Source organism: Triticum aestivum, chromosome 7A (assembly GCF_018294505.1).
Source record: "Triticum aestivum cultivar Chinese Spring chromosome 7A, IWGSC CS RefSeq v2.1, whole genome shotgun sequence".
Taxonomy (NCBI): Eukaryota; Viridiplantae; Streptophyta; class Magnoliopsida; order Poales; family Poaceae; genus Triticum; species Triticum aestivum.
In genome coordinates, this window is record NC_057812.1 from 77384408 (window position 1) to 77399548 (window position 15141).

A 15141-nucleotide genomic window follows, 5' to 3' on the forward strand; every position below is an offset into this window, starting at 1 on the left:
CTATTGCTTGCATTAGAGTAGTGTAGCATGTTTTTGCTTTCCGTTAATTCTATTCTGTTGCATAGCCTGTCATTGTTGCTACAACTGTTGATACCTTACCTGCAATCCTACATGCTTAGTATAGGTTGCTAGCACTTCATCAGGGGCCCTACATTCTTGTCCGTCTGCCATGCTATACTATCGGGGCGTGATCACTCGGGAGGTGATCACAGGTAAATACTTATACATTTATACACACTATACATGTGGTGACTAAAGTCGGGTCGGACCGTTGAGTACCCGCAGGTGATTCTGATGTGGGGGCTGAAGGGGTAGGTGGCTTCATCCAGGTAGTGGTGGGCCTGAGTTCTCGACGGCCCCCGACTGTTACTTTGAGGTGGAACGACAGGGCAGGTTGAGACCACCTAGGAGAGAGGTGGGCCTGGCCCTGATCGGTGTTCGCGGATACTTAACACGCTTAACGAGATCTTGGTATTTGATCTGAGTCTAGCTACTGGCCTATACGCACTAACCAACTATGCGGGAACAGTTATGGGCACTCGACGTCGTGGTATCAGCCGAAGCCTTCGTGACATCAGCGACTGAGCGGCGCGCGCCGGGTTGGACCGTGTAATGCAACTTCCTTTGTAATGGAGGTTGCTAGGTCTGCTCTCCGGCCTCCCACGCAACGTGCAGGTGTGCAATGGGCGATGGGCCCAGACCCCTACGCGCATAGGATTTAGACCGGCGTGCTGGCCTCTCTGTTGTGCCTAGGTGGGGCTGCGACGTGTTGATATTCCGAGGCCGGGCATGACCCAGAAAAGTGTGTCCGGACAAAGGGGATCGAGCGTGTCGGGAAATGTGGTGCACCCCTGCAGGGAAATTAATCTATTCGAATAGCTGTGATCTTCGGTAACAGGACGACTTGGAGTTGTACCTTGACCTTATGACAACTAGAACCGGATACTTAATAGAACACACCCTTCCAAGTGCCAGATACAACCCGATGGTCTCTCTCTAACAGGGCGATGAGGAGAGGATCGCCGGGTAGGATTATGCTACACGATGCTACTTGGTGGACTTACCTTCTTCTCTCTTCTACATGCTGCAAGATGGAGGTGGCCAGAAGCGTAGTCTTCGATAGGACTAGCTATCCCCCTATTATTCCGGCATTCTGCAGTTCAGTCCACATATGATAGCCTTATTCCATTTGATACCAATGCATACATATGTAGTGTAGCTCCTTGCTTGCGAGTACTTTGGATGAGTACTCACGGTTGTTTTGCTCCCCCTTTTTCCCCTTCCTATACCCGATTGCTGTGACCAGACGATGGAGCCCAGGAGCCAGACGCCACTGTCGATGACGACTACTACTACTCGGGAGGTGCCTACTACTACGTGCAGCCCGCTGATGATGACCAGGAGTAGTTTAGGAGGATCCCAGGCAGGAGGCCTGCGCCTCTTTCGATCTGTATCCCAGTTTGTGCTAGCCTTCTTAAGGCAAACTTGTTTAACTTATGTCTGTACTCAGATATTGTTGCTTCCGCTGACTCGTCTATGATCGAGCTCTTGTATTCGAGCCCTCGAGGCCCCTGGCTTGTAATATGATGCTTGTATGGCTTATTTTATTTGTAGAGTTGTGTTGTGATATCTTCCCATGAGTCCCTGATTTTGATCGTACATGTTTGCGTGTATGATTAGTGTACGATTGAATCAGGGGCATCACAAGTTGGTATCAGAGCCGACTGCCTGTAGGAATCCCCCTTCCACACTCCTTGGCCGAAGTCGAGTCTAGACATTACAAAACTTTTTACTAGCATGGCTGTGTGCCTTACGGGCCCACGTCGCCATTTGGGTGGTATTAGGATCTTTTACTCCTCGGCCTTTACTCTGGGACTCTAAACTTTTTCTACTCGGGTTAAACGAATTTTACTAACTCTAACATTAGGATCTCGTGGTCACTTCCATCCGGAGAGCCCCTTATTACTGATGGTCGCCTGCTGCATCAGAAGATCCCGAAGATAATCTCCATGTTTTCTCGAGACTTGTCCCCGTTGCTTTTGCAATTCCCTACCACCGAAATATCCCTATGGATAAATACTTACACATGTCGTTCTTACTTTTACTCACAATTGATCTTGTTATTAGGAGATACCTCGAGAATACTTGTGCCTACTGCCTTGTAGTTCTTTGCCCCCTGAATACCCCTACAAATAGTTTCTCGCACTTATCGAGTATCTGCTCATCCCCAATTGATTCAAGTAATTCACAAAGGTCTTCAAAATACTATTCGATCTTCCGAAAATCCTCAACAGCTTATTGCTCTTGAAATTCTTGCTTGCTTGCATTTTGGTTAATCCCCTAAGTAGTGTAATCTTATTGGCATCCTTTGCCACTATCCTTTTGAGTCCATTGATTCAATAAGATGCGAATGCTCGCATTCCTCAGTCGAGTCCTAGAATTCATCCTTCCGACTCAGTGTCAATTTGAACATGAGCTGATCCTCGACCAATCAAGTTGTCGTCGAATATACCCCTAAGTCTATTCAGCTTGTCCATTCTTAATCAAAGTGTTTTCTTCTGATCCCTTGATTTGGCAATCATAATCATTTGCGTTTGAGCTTTGAATTAGTTAATGGTTTCTATAATCTGATACCTTGCATTGGTTTCCCTTCTGATTGAGTACTGATACTCACACCAGGTTCCTTGTGGTCCGCGAGACCATTTGCTTGGTTATTATCCAACTGTGTCCTTCATTTCCAATAACCTTGAGAGTTTCTCCCCTGATACATAATGCCTTTGGTAAATTATGTTTTCTGCCTTTGGCAAGTTATATCCTATGCCTTGTCAACCATGCTCTGCTTCAAGCACGTGTTAGTTGACCTTAAAGTTCATGGTATATGTCCTAAGATGCCCCGATGGGTTGAACCTATGCTTTCCATAATCTGTGTGAACCCAAAAGTTTTCACGGGTCATACTCCTCTGGTAATTCACCGGGTAGGTTTTGACACTGAAATCATTTTTATTTTGAGGAGTGAATGAAAGGTTATGCATTGGAGAAGTGGGAGTCGACCTTGAACTTTGCGTTCATGCCCATGGACACGATGTAGAAGTTATCATGGAAGCTGCTCGTGAAAATAATTACCCCCTTGTTATGAGTTCATCTTTTATCCATGGTTTGATCATTTATGATTGTGGTTCCGACCATAATTTCTTCCTTTGATTCCATTTCTCTGACAATTTAAAGCGCTTGTCTTCTATAGATCAACACCCCACTTCAACCTTTAATTTGATATGCCTTCGAGTATTATCCACCTGGTATCTCGAGGATATCATGCCATTGCACTACATCTTATGAATTTGTAATGGAGTAATACCTTTCCCTGTCATAGTCACTCCACGAGTTCTGGGTTGTCGTCAACCGAGAACACCGAATAGTGGATCGAGTCTGCACTGCGATTCGACAACTTTTAGTAATCTTCATTGCTTACGAGTTTGCACTTGATCATGTCATTCCCAACGGATTGACTACATCATCATCGTCAGGCTGACTGCTTGACCATTCTACCTACGTCCTTCATCCCCGGGACACAATCCCGATAGTGCTCTAAGCTTACATCAAACTTTGAGCATCATATTGTTTGTCTTGAGAGACAACCCCGAATTCTGAGATGGCATCTTATCTATGGTTGTAGTAACCTTTTACTTCACCATTCCCTTGATGTGATGTCTTCGCCGATCAATTACATCTTCTTGAAACCTCTCGATAAATGTGTCATGATCATCGTCAACATTTTAACTTCTTCCGAGACGTACATTGAGTTCCTGATGAGAAATTCCATGCTTGCCTCCTCGATGATTTGGGTTAACATCGACAACATTATTGCATTCCCTCCAACACAAAACTTGTTCTTGTTTTGTGTTGTACCTTGAGTTACGTGATATCCAACAATTGTTCTTCTTTACCTTAGAGTATTACCATCTGTCTTGTCAAGAATGTCATGAGACTTTCACCACCTCTTATGAATTATTGATGCAAGTAATACTTCTAACCATAACCTTCCCTTCTTGGTCCCCGTGTTGATTCTAATCGGGATTCCAACAAGTGAACGGTACTGGTGGATTTTGTACTTCTAACAACCCTATTGCTTTGAAGTTGATGGTCGATAGTTCGTTCTTAGACTATTGGTTGTTGAACCACCATTCTAACGTTGATCATGCTACCTAAGCCCATCTTTCGGGTGCACCTTTCAATCAATGTTCAATTGTGTATGCTTTCCTCGAGCATACATCATTATATCACTTGATCTGACAAATGTTATCTCCTTGTTCACATAATTGTGGAAACCCATCCTTTCAAAATCTCGATGAATTGTCACTGAGTTCATCAACTACCTCCTTATCCCTTCATTGGTTTAATGATGAGCTCTTGTTCTGGAACTCCCTTCCATAGTACATTTCCCGAGAATCTTACAATGTCATCTCGTCAATTTGTTTTGCACCTTTTCTTCTCAAGCATCCTGAGTCTAAGGTATCCTGACACCAATCAGATCTGAATCTCGGTCAGATATGATGGTGGGAACATATTTACAAGAGTTATAACATTGGTCTTTATATGACTCGGTAAGGTGATGTCATGCCTAGCACACCTGACCGGAGAACCTATTGTTATAATTTCCTTTTTAGCAAGGAGAACCATTTTTCCATGAAGAATTTGAATGCCTTGTTTAATAAGTTATCCTGATGGATCCTTTGTGTTTCCAAGGTCTAAACTTTGCTTGAAGACCATGTCAGTGCTATCTCGAAGCATGTCTGTGGTACTTCGATTTTCAATAAAAACATTTGAAGCCCAAAGCTAAATGTTTCTTGCCTAGTTATCCAAACACTGTTGCTTGGGTAATGTCATGAACGCCCTCCCCCTTACCTAAATGGTTTTCTATGTTATATCCTATCATGGATATCATGCTCTGGTTGACCTTGGGAAGGATATAGCCCCGAAATATGTGTTTAAACACATTTTTCTTTCCATTGTTCCGATTAAATTTGATAGACACTTTTCCCTTTCCATTGGTTTGTTTAAACCCTTACTGTGATCTATATGATAAAAGCAGTAATAATTCCTTGCTTGTGCAAACACCTCGGTGTATAACTCTGTCAGTAAGAACCTGTTACTATTGTTGATATCATTCCGGTAGCCACCGATGGACGAGAACTTTGCCTATTGGCCCGCCTCGTTCAACGAGCAGGAGAATGGTTCCCTTCGTCCCTCTCCCTTGGTACCGATGTTGTTGCCGACATAACCGACAGACTATCCTCTAACATGCCTTGCTCACATGATCGTGCAAGATGTCATCACCCTTCATACTTTTAACCCACATGGTGGACCCATAACCCACAGTTCCACAGGATCGAAACCTGACTCTCATGTACAACCTATTGTCAAAGTTATTTCTAGCGCTTGACTTCGTATGTAATTCACGGGCCACCTGCTTAGTGATCTATTATGGTATCAGACGCAATACTTATTCCCATTGCTCTGAACCCCTGTCACCCTTCATATTAGGCAACGAACGAATGCCTATGCACTTCAAACTTCTATTTTGCGCCTTCTTACTTTGTTCTCAATATTTTCTTAAGTTTTAATTCAAGAGTTACTATCCGGTATCCGCCACCTTCCCTAATGTTGTCGACTAGATAGTCGACCTTGCATAGGTTTGTTCTCCCGGAATGCCCACCCTTTATTCTTTCAGAAGTACGATGGAGTTCCTGAAGAAAGGATGCCGACTTCATCATGATGACCTGAAGCAGAGAAATGAAGACATCAATGTATTGGACCGGCCTCTTCAAGAAGAGCAAGCCAGGATGAGAAGACCCGCTAGATTCGTTACCAGACCTCCCCCCTTTCACTACCTCTTAAATCTTGGAACGAGATTTCTTGTAGTGGAGGAGATTGTGACGCCCGGGTAATTAAGCTACAGTAACCCCCTCGTAATGATGCCACATCACCTCGGTTACTAATGATAAACTCGCATTGATTAGAAACCGATTCAAATTGAAATTCAAAATCAAGGCAAACAACAAAAAATTTCAAATGTTAAAACTAAAATGTTCGGGTTGTGACAACTATTGCATAGGCAGTTATGGTGAAGAAACCCTACTTTTATAAAATGTTTAGATGTTATAAGATAAATAAAACAGTAGCAAAAACTATTATTTAAATACTGTTAAATAATAAATAATTACAAAACTATTTTATTTTACGTAGCTAGTTAATGTGGCAGTGGCATATTTGGTAACGTCAAAGTAGGTACCATTTTGGTATTTTGCTAAATCAAAAATAAAAGAAAACTAAGCTAAAACAGAAAAGGGTAATAAATAAAAGAAAAGGAGAAAACAGAAAAACAGAAAACTAAACTAAAAAGAAAAGAGAGGAAGAAAACCCCCTGGGCCGTGGCCCAACCGGGCCAACCCACCAGGCCCAGCCGGCCACCCACCCCCACTCCTTATCCCCTCACCCCCTGTAACCCACTCCACCGACACCCCACCTCCCCTCCCCCCACAAAAATATCTGCCCCCTCTCTCCCCGATTGGATCGGGATCGGGGAGGAGGTCGCTGCCCCCGCGCCAGGACGCCGCCGCCGCCCGGAGCGCTCCCCCACCGGCCTGCTTCTTCTCTTCGCTGTCGTCCCCGTCATCCACCTCGCGCACCGCTGCCACAATCCCTATGCCCTCCGTGAGCCGCACCCCTCCCTCTCCTCCTCTCTCCCTCAACGCGTCGCATCGCCGCTGCCCCGCTGCGTGGTCGCTCCCTTCTTCCCCCTTGGCACGCTCACCGCGCCCCGCGGCTGCGCACGCACCCCCGCCACTGCCTGGGTCGCCCGCCGTGGCCGGCTCCTGCTGCTGCCGCGCGCTGGTCTCGCCCTGCTCCGGTCCACCGCCCGACCGCGCCCGTCGCCCCCTGCTGCGCGCGCCGCCAGTCTTGTCGTGGCCTCGCACTCGCCTTCGTGCCTCCTGCGGTCGCCTGCTCTGCCATCGCTGTCGCCGCTGCGCCCGGCCACCGAACCGCGCCGTGGCCGCGCCGGTTCCACCCGCCACTACGGCCGCTGACGCGCCGTCCTGCTCCGCCCCACCTCCGGCTCGTTGGGCCGCCGCCCCGCCGTGGCCTCGCCGCGGCCATCTCCGGCGCCCGGCGCCCGCGCTGCATCGGCACCCCTCCACTCCCGCGGGTCGTTGCCCAGGTCGGGCGTCTACAACGCTTGTGTGCCCATTAGGCCCCGCTGGCCCTATGACATGTGGGGCCCCACCCCACAGAACGGTTTATAAAAAAAGAATAAATAAAAATAATAAATAAAAATAATTAAATAAATAAATAAATAAATAAATAAGTTAATTAAGCATGTTTAGTTAAACTAATTAAACTTGATTAACCTAAATATCTAATTAACCTAACTAATCTGTTAGTTAGGGTGATGTGTCAATGACAGACGAAACCCACACGTCAGTTTGACCCAGTCAACCCCCTATTGACTGCTGACATCATACTGACATCATGCTGACGTCAGCGTGCACTGTTCTGCATAATGTTGGATTAAAATAATTAAATAAATGCTAAAATTGATTTAAATCTTTTAAAATCAATATAAAATAAACCGTAGCTTGGATGGAAAAACTTTGTACATGAAAATTGCTCAGAACGATGAGACGAATTCGGATATGTAGCCTGTTCGTCCACCACGCACCCCTAGCATAGCGAACACTCAATTTTTCCTCTCCGATTCATCTGTCCGAAAATGCGAAACACCGGGGATATTTTCGGGATGTTTCCTCCCTTCACCGGTACCACCTCATACCGCGTTAGGGCACCCCTAGCACCGATACGTGTCATGTCATGCATTGCTATGCATCTGTTTGCTTAATATTTATTGTTTCTTCCCCCTCTTCTCTCGCTAGACACCGAGACCGACGCCGCTGCTACCCAGTACGACTACAGTGTTGACGACCCCTCTCTCTTGCCAGAGCAACCAGGCAAGCCCCCCCCCCCCTTGATCACCAGATACCGCCTATTCTTCTCTATTGCTTGCATTAGAGTAGTGTAGCATGTTTTTGCTTTCCGTTAATTATATTCTGTTGCATAGCCTGTCATTGTTGCTACAACTGTTGATACCTTACCTGCAATCCTACATGCTTAGTATAGGTTGCTAGCACTTCATCAGTGGCCCTACATTCTTGTTCGTCTGCCATGCTATACTATCGGGCCGTGATCACTCGGGAGGTGATCACGGGTAAATACTTATACATTTATACATACTATACATGTGGTGACTAAAGTCGGGTCGGCTCGTTGAGTACCCGCAGGTGATTCTGATGTGGGGGCTGAAGGGGCAGGTGGCTCCATCCAGGTAGTGGTGGGCCTGAGTTCCCGACGGCCCCCGACTGTTACTTTGAGGCGGAACGACAGGGCAGGTTGAGACCACCTAGGAGAGAGGTGGGCCTGGCCCTGGTCGGCGTTCGCGGATACTTAACACGCTTAACGATATCTTGGTATTTGATCTGAGTCTGGCTACTGGCCTATACGCACTAACCAACTACGCGGGAACAGTTATGGGCACTCGACGTCGTGGTATTAGCCGAAGCCTTCATGGCGTCAACGGCTGAGCGGTGCGCGCTGGGTTGGACCGCGTAGCGCAACTTCCTTTGTAATGGAGGTTGCTAGGTCTGCTCTCCGGCCGCCGACGCAACATGCAGGTGTGCAATGGGCGATGGGCCCAGACCCCTGCACGCATAGGATTTAGACCGGCGTGCTGACCTCTCTGTTATGCCTAGGTGGGGATGCGACGTGTTGATCTTCCGAGGCAGGGCATGACCTAGAAAAGTGTGTCTGGACAAAGGGGATCGAGCGTGTTGGGAATGTGCTGCACCCCTGCAGGGAAGGTAATCTATTTGAATAGTCGTGATCTTCGGTAACAGGATGACTTGGAGTTGTACCTTGACCTTATGACAACTAGAACCTGATACTTAATAAAACACACCCTTTCAAGTGCCAGATACAACCCGGTGGTCACTCTCTAACAGGGCTACGAGGAGAGGATCGCCGGGTAGGATTATGCTACACGATGCTACTTGGTGGATTTACCTTCTTCTCTCTTCTACATGCTGCAAGATGGAGGTGGCCAGAAGCGTATTCTTCGATAGGACTAGCTATCCCCCTCTTATTCCGACATTCTGCAGTGCAGTCCACATATGATAGCCTTATTCCATTTGATACCAATGCGTACATATGTAGTGTAGCTCCTTGCTTGCGAGTACTTTGGATGAGTAATCACGGTTGGTTTGTCCCCCTTTTCCCCCTTCCTATACCCGATTGCCGCGACCAAACGATGGAGCCCAGGAGCCAGTCGACACTGTCGATGACGACTACTACTACTCGGGAGGTGCCTACTACTACGTGTAGCCCGCTGACGACGACCAAGAGTAGTTTAGGATGATCCCAGGCAGGAGGCCTGCGCCTCTTTCAATCTGTATCCCAGTTTGTGCTAGCCTCTTAAGGCAAACTTGTTTAACTTATGTCTGTACTCAGATATTGTTGATTCCGCTGACTCGTCTATGATCGTGCTCTTGTATTTGAGCCCTTGAGGCCCCTGGCTTGTAATATGATGCTTGTATGACTTATTTTATTTATAGAGTTGTGTTGTGATAACTTTCCATGAGTCTCTGATCTTGATCATACACGTTTACGTGTATGATTAGTGTACGATTGAATCAGGGGCGTCACATTCAAGCCGCCAAAGGCAAAAAATAAGCCTGAAATGCTAACGACATGTTTCCATAAAAATCATCGATTAACTTAGTGGATGGATAATTTGTTTTCCTCATTATTTTTTGCCAATTCTAAAGCATATGTACCATGCATGAAAAAATGACACTTTTGTTAAATATAAACAACAATCATATAATAAATCATCTGTACATTCGATTTTAGTTTTCATATTAAATTCAAAAAATCAAGTTTCATAATATCAATTCCTTTTAGTATATATTACAATCTATTCCGCAGCAACGTGCGGGGTATTATCTAGTTGCATAAACTGATCGGTCTGAATTGAGTAACTTTCTTCGGGGAATTTACTTTTGGGATCATGACAATAGTAGTGTCGCTATTCTTCATGCTCGGCGGCCTGCACGGCGCGGAGGCGGGGACGGCGGACAACGACTGCGCCGTCGCCCAGACGGCGTTCGGCGACTGCACCGGCTACGTCGCCGGCGTGGAGGACAAGCTCTCGCCGCGCTGCTGCAGGGGGCTCGCCGACATCAAGGACATGGCGCCGACCTTTGACCGGCGGCGCGCCCTCTGCGCGTGCATCCACAAGGAGATGGTCGCCGCCGGCAAGGTGCTCACCCGCCGCGCCGCCACGCTCCCCGCCAGGTGCAGCGTCCGCATCTCCTTCCTCCCGACCGCCCACGACTTCGACTGCTATCGGTACGTACCTCGAGAAAACATGCGTGCTCCAAACTTTGTTCGTGCCAGATGCTTCAATAGCCTTGTTCGTAATTTGTTTTCCAAAAGGTGAATAGATAAAAATGCTTAGTCCCTTTTCAGGATTCCGAGAGCTGATTGAGAAGTCGGCTTAATCATGGCGCCCAACAAAGAGCATCGAATAAGATGACTTGCAAGACTTGTGGTGGGCATATTTACGTTTCTCTTTCTTTTCTTTTTTCCTTCTTCAATTTCACAAAGAGTAAACAGAAGAATAATCTAGCTAGTAATGATTTTTGGAATAAAGATCATTGCAAGCAGGAGCTGTTTACTTTGAAACAATATTTAGAAACTTAAGTCCACGTGTAATTTGTATCTTATCCATATTATTAATATATTAAACTGTAATCTGTATCTTATCCATATTATTAATATATTAAAGTTCATCGTAATTTTTTTGAAAAATACTCCATCCATTCACAAATATAAGATGTTCTAACTTTTCTATGGATCGGATGTATGTAAACACGTTTTAGGTTGTTTGTTCACTCAGTTTGGTCTGTATGTAGTAAATATTGAAATATCTAAAATATACTAGTATTATATTTGTGACGGAGGAAGTACTAGTAATTAGCTCCCTCTCGGGCAATTTTTAGAGGAAAATCATTTGCCTTCTCTCAAACACATTGGAGGATACTGTTAAGAAGTCTCTTTCCCTACTTGACTCGTGATTGACGGCAACTTAGCTTGGCAGATTTGCTTTCGTTGAATATGACTTCAACGTTAATGCAATCGCTAGGTACAGCTCCGGAAGTCCAAAAGAGGGCTCAGTCCAAAACGCTACATATTGATTGCCATTAAATAAACGCTCGTGATTATTCTCATTCTATGGACAGAAAATGTCACGTCATTTGCAGCTTTGTCCTTCGCTAATTATGTCTGAAAATATTGCCGGTGTTTCATTGCTGCATGCATGTCAGAAGCGGAGAACAGATGGTGCACAGTCCAGGCGATATGAGCCTCGAAATATTTAGGCTCTGTGCAGCCTAAGGTTTTTTTTTTTTTGGAAGTGCAGCCTACTTGTCCTTCCAAAAAAGGAAAACCAAAGAAAAAGAAAAAACAGCAGAAACCCAAAAACCTAAAATGGCCAAGACGAATCAGGGATTACAAGGAAAAAAATGAAAACAAAGAAAATAGAGCAAAAACTAAGAGAAAAATGTAACAGGCAACCACTCAACATGCGCTCCGCATACGACATGTGTCCTCGTAAGACTACTCCCCCGCCCACTCAAGAACGCCTCATGAAAGCTCACTCAAGGGGCATCTTCTACTCCCTCCGTCCCACAATATAAGACGCTATTATATTATGGGACGGAGGGAGTAATTAATTGTTCCCTTGTTTGAAATAATTGTTACTGCCGACTAATGTATCCAAGCAATTTGTCAGAAGCGCTTCTTGGGCAGGCCATTACTATTTTTTGACATAATTTTTTATTACATAAAAAGAATTTGACATGTTTTAGAAAGTATTTGTAAACTAAAAAACGCTTTCAAACTTCAAAAATAACCTTAATTTTAATAATAATATTCAAAAATCCAACAAATTGTCCACCGGTTTATTTCATTTCTAAAATTGAAAAAGATTACGAAAATTAAGAAATATCCCGAAATTCTAAAACTATCCACAAGTATAAAATGTTCATGAATCAAAATCCCTAATTTAAAAATACTGTAATTTTTTTTTAAAAATCTTGGATTTTGAAAAATGCTCCCCTGGTTTAAAAAGTGTTCATTGCATATGCTAGGCGATGTATTGTTAACTAAAAATATTTTCTGAAAAAAATGTTGTGGACTACAAACTAGGGAAAAGTAAAATAAAAATTAGAAAGATACGAAATAAGTTTGTGGATTAATAAATAAAACAAAATAATAAAAGCGAAGATAAAAATGAAAAAACACAAAATGTGAAAAAAATTGTATTTTAACATACACAAAACTTTTATCAAAACAAATATTGAATAATTTATAAATATATTGTTAGTTTTAATAAGTTTTTTAAATATCTAGATCCGTAAAAAACAACAGCAGTATTTTTAGAAAAACAGATTAATGAACGAAGGAGGAAAAAAACTGAAAATCCAATCGCGACAGACTGGGCCAGCCCATTTAAGCTGGTTTTCAGGTGGAGCTTCTCCTATTTGATGCCAATGGGCGTCAAATAGGTGGTCTCATCCAACACCTCGGAATAGGATCCCAATTGCTCGATTAATATGCTCCAATTTTATTCTCGCGCATATCTTTCTTTTTGTTGGAAAAACTTTTGATCTATTCATCATCTGTCAATATTTTACAAAAAAACACTAGAAGTAAAAAAAATCTAGGTTCATAGACCATCTAGCAATGACTACAAAGCATTTGAGCGAGCTGAAGGCGTGCCTCCATCATCGTCGATCCCTCAGCGGAGTCGGGCAAATCTTATTGTAGTCCACAATCAGAAAGTTGCCGTACCGAGGCCCAATAGGACCATCACACCAGAACAGCAATCGTCGCCGCCGATGAAGAGATGCATAGACCGGAAGGGTCCAACCTGAAGACACACGAACATAAACAAACAAATACCGGATCAAAGGGATGCATCAAAGACAAACACCAACCGAATCATGTGAGATCCGCCGGAGAAATACCTCCACGTGCACTCTAATTGCGCTAGACGCATCACCAGAACGAGGGGTAGGCGAGGAGAAACTTATTCCAACTTTAAGGAGCCGATGTCGTCTCGTCTTGCAGAGCAGGACATAAACCTAAAGAAATGGGGGTAAACACATAAAAACGGAGCAGGAGTCCTCTCACCGGCAAGGGCCAGAATCCACTGCGCCTCCATGGCCTTAAGGCCATAGAAGGCAAAGTTGGTTTCTGGTGACGCCGATGGGAGGCGTGAGATCCCTAGCTAATCACCCTTGCGCGGGACACACAAGGCGTAGGGTATGAGACGTGCGCGGCGTGCATATCTCTTTGAGTTCTATATATAATTCTCTAGGTTTACTCAACATCAGTCGCCTGAAATTTGAATTTGTGTCAGTCGTTTCGGTAGAGAGGAAGCAGCGGCCATGGAGGAGCACCGAGGCCGCCGGCTGAGGCAGCAGCAGTCGCGACGGAGTAGCCTCCTCGTCTATCTTAGGGGTGCAACGGGTGCAGAGGGGGCAGCAGCCTCATCGTCCATCTTAGGGGTGGAGAGGTTGCAAGTTCGTCGGCGTCGGAGTTGGAGGTCTGCCGGGGTTAGAGGGATGGCCGTGGTCAGAGGAAGCACGACGGTGGGCGGCGATTGAGGCGAGGGCGGGGCAGCCGGGTTGGCGCGAGAGCGCCGACAGCCCAGGGTGGCGGAGGGCAGTGGTTAGGCCGGCGGCACGTGTGGCGGTTTCAGGTTTCAAGGAAGAAGATGAACAATAGATGATGCAGGAGGTAGAACAAAACAATCTGGCCACTCATTTCGCATCCAACGGCTAGAAACAGATCGACTGATCCAAATTTAATTTTCAGTCAAACTTACCCCTAGCATGTCCCATACCTCTCCTAAAGAAATCTAGTCGAGTCGTCCTCCTGGATAAGATGTGGACAGAAATTTCATCGCCATGTAACTAGTCGACATCGAGGTGCCAAACGACTTTGTCGATAAGAGCTATTGGGAGTCATCAGCGTGTTATCCCCGGCGTACCTTTGATCCGTTGAGCGAGAGCCGCCGTGTAACTAAATAGGAGTGATAAATAGTACTATTTCCGTCTGAAAAAGTTTGTCCCTCAAATGGATGTATCTAGCACCAAATTAGTGTTAGATATATTCATTTAAGAGACATGTTTGGGACAATTTTTTTTTCAGACGGAGGAAGTAGCATGTGATTTCTTTCTGATAAAGCAGGCTAATGTTCGTCTCCTTGCTTTGTTGTGAAGCAGTCTGACATTGTGCCAAGCCAACGCCCAAGTTGCCTAGCCACACTATATTAACTTGCCGTGATCTCAAATGTAATGGCATGTCATGGCTGATGACTGCGTCCGATCGAGGCAGGTGCGCACCAATGCGGCTACAAGATAAGGTCGACGACCTCCTAACCGCATGATTCAGAAGCGGGGCGTCGAGATTTCGAAATCAGAATCAAGGAGTTGCCCCAACCAAACTTCGAAATCGATTTCTAAATTAGATCTGACAACGCGGCGATCTTGTACAGAAAAAATACGAAGGTACCATCGACCACGACCAGCTGACCTGTACAGTTTTTCTTTTTCTTTTCCGCCCCTGCATAGTCAAACATACAACACATCGTCATCCAATCCAACTGTAACGGCGAACCAATCTATAGTTGGATGGTTAGAGCATTTTCAACAGCCGCGTTAAAAGACGCGTGCGGTAAATTGGCTTTTTAGCATGCGCGGAACGTTTTCGCGCGCTCCAGCGGTGGCGGAAAACTAGCGTGCACGGGAAAAAGGCGGCAGCTCACGTGCTACATTTAGCGCGCCGCGTCCGGCGCGCCTATAAATTGCAGCGCCATCTGCCGCTCTCTCCATCTCTCCATCGCCCTTTGCCGCCGACACGCCACCACCGCGCCACTATGCTGCCTCGCCGTCGGGGAGCTTCGGGCTACCGCGGCGTCCGCATGCGTCCGTTCGGCACCTATTCCGTCGAGATTCGGTCGGGCGG

At 45.5% G+C, this 15141-nt stretch overlaps 1 protein-coding gene across 1 annotated transcript; it reads left to right on the forward strand.

Moving 5' to 3' along the window:
* The first annotated feature begins 10114 nt into the window (after positions 1-10114).
* On the forward strand, positions 10115-10860 carry LOC123153051 (non-specific lipid-transfer protein A). The gene is made up of 2 exons (XM_044572365.1): positions 10115-10455; positions 10576-10860. The coding sequence occupies exons 1-2, from the start codon at positions 10115-10117 to the stop codon at positions 10592-10594; spliced, it is 360 nt and encodes a 119-aa protein (XP_044428300.1). The 3' UTR covers positions 10595-10860.
* Positions 10861-15141: the final 4281 nt, after the last annotated feature.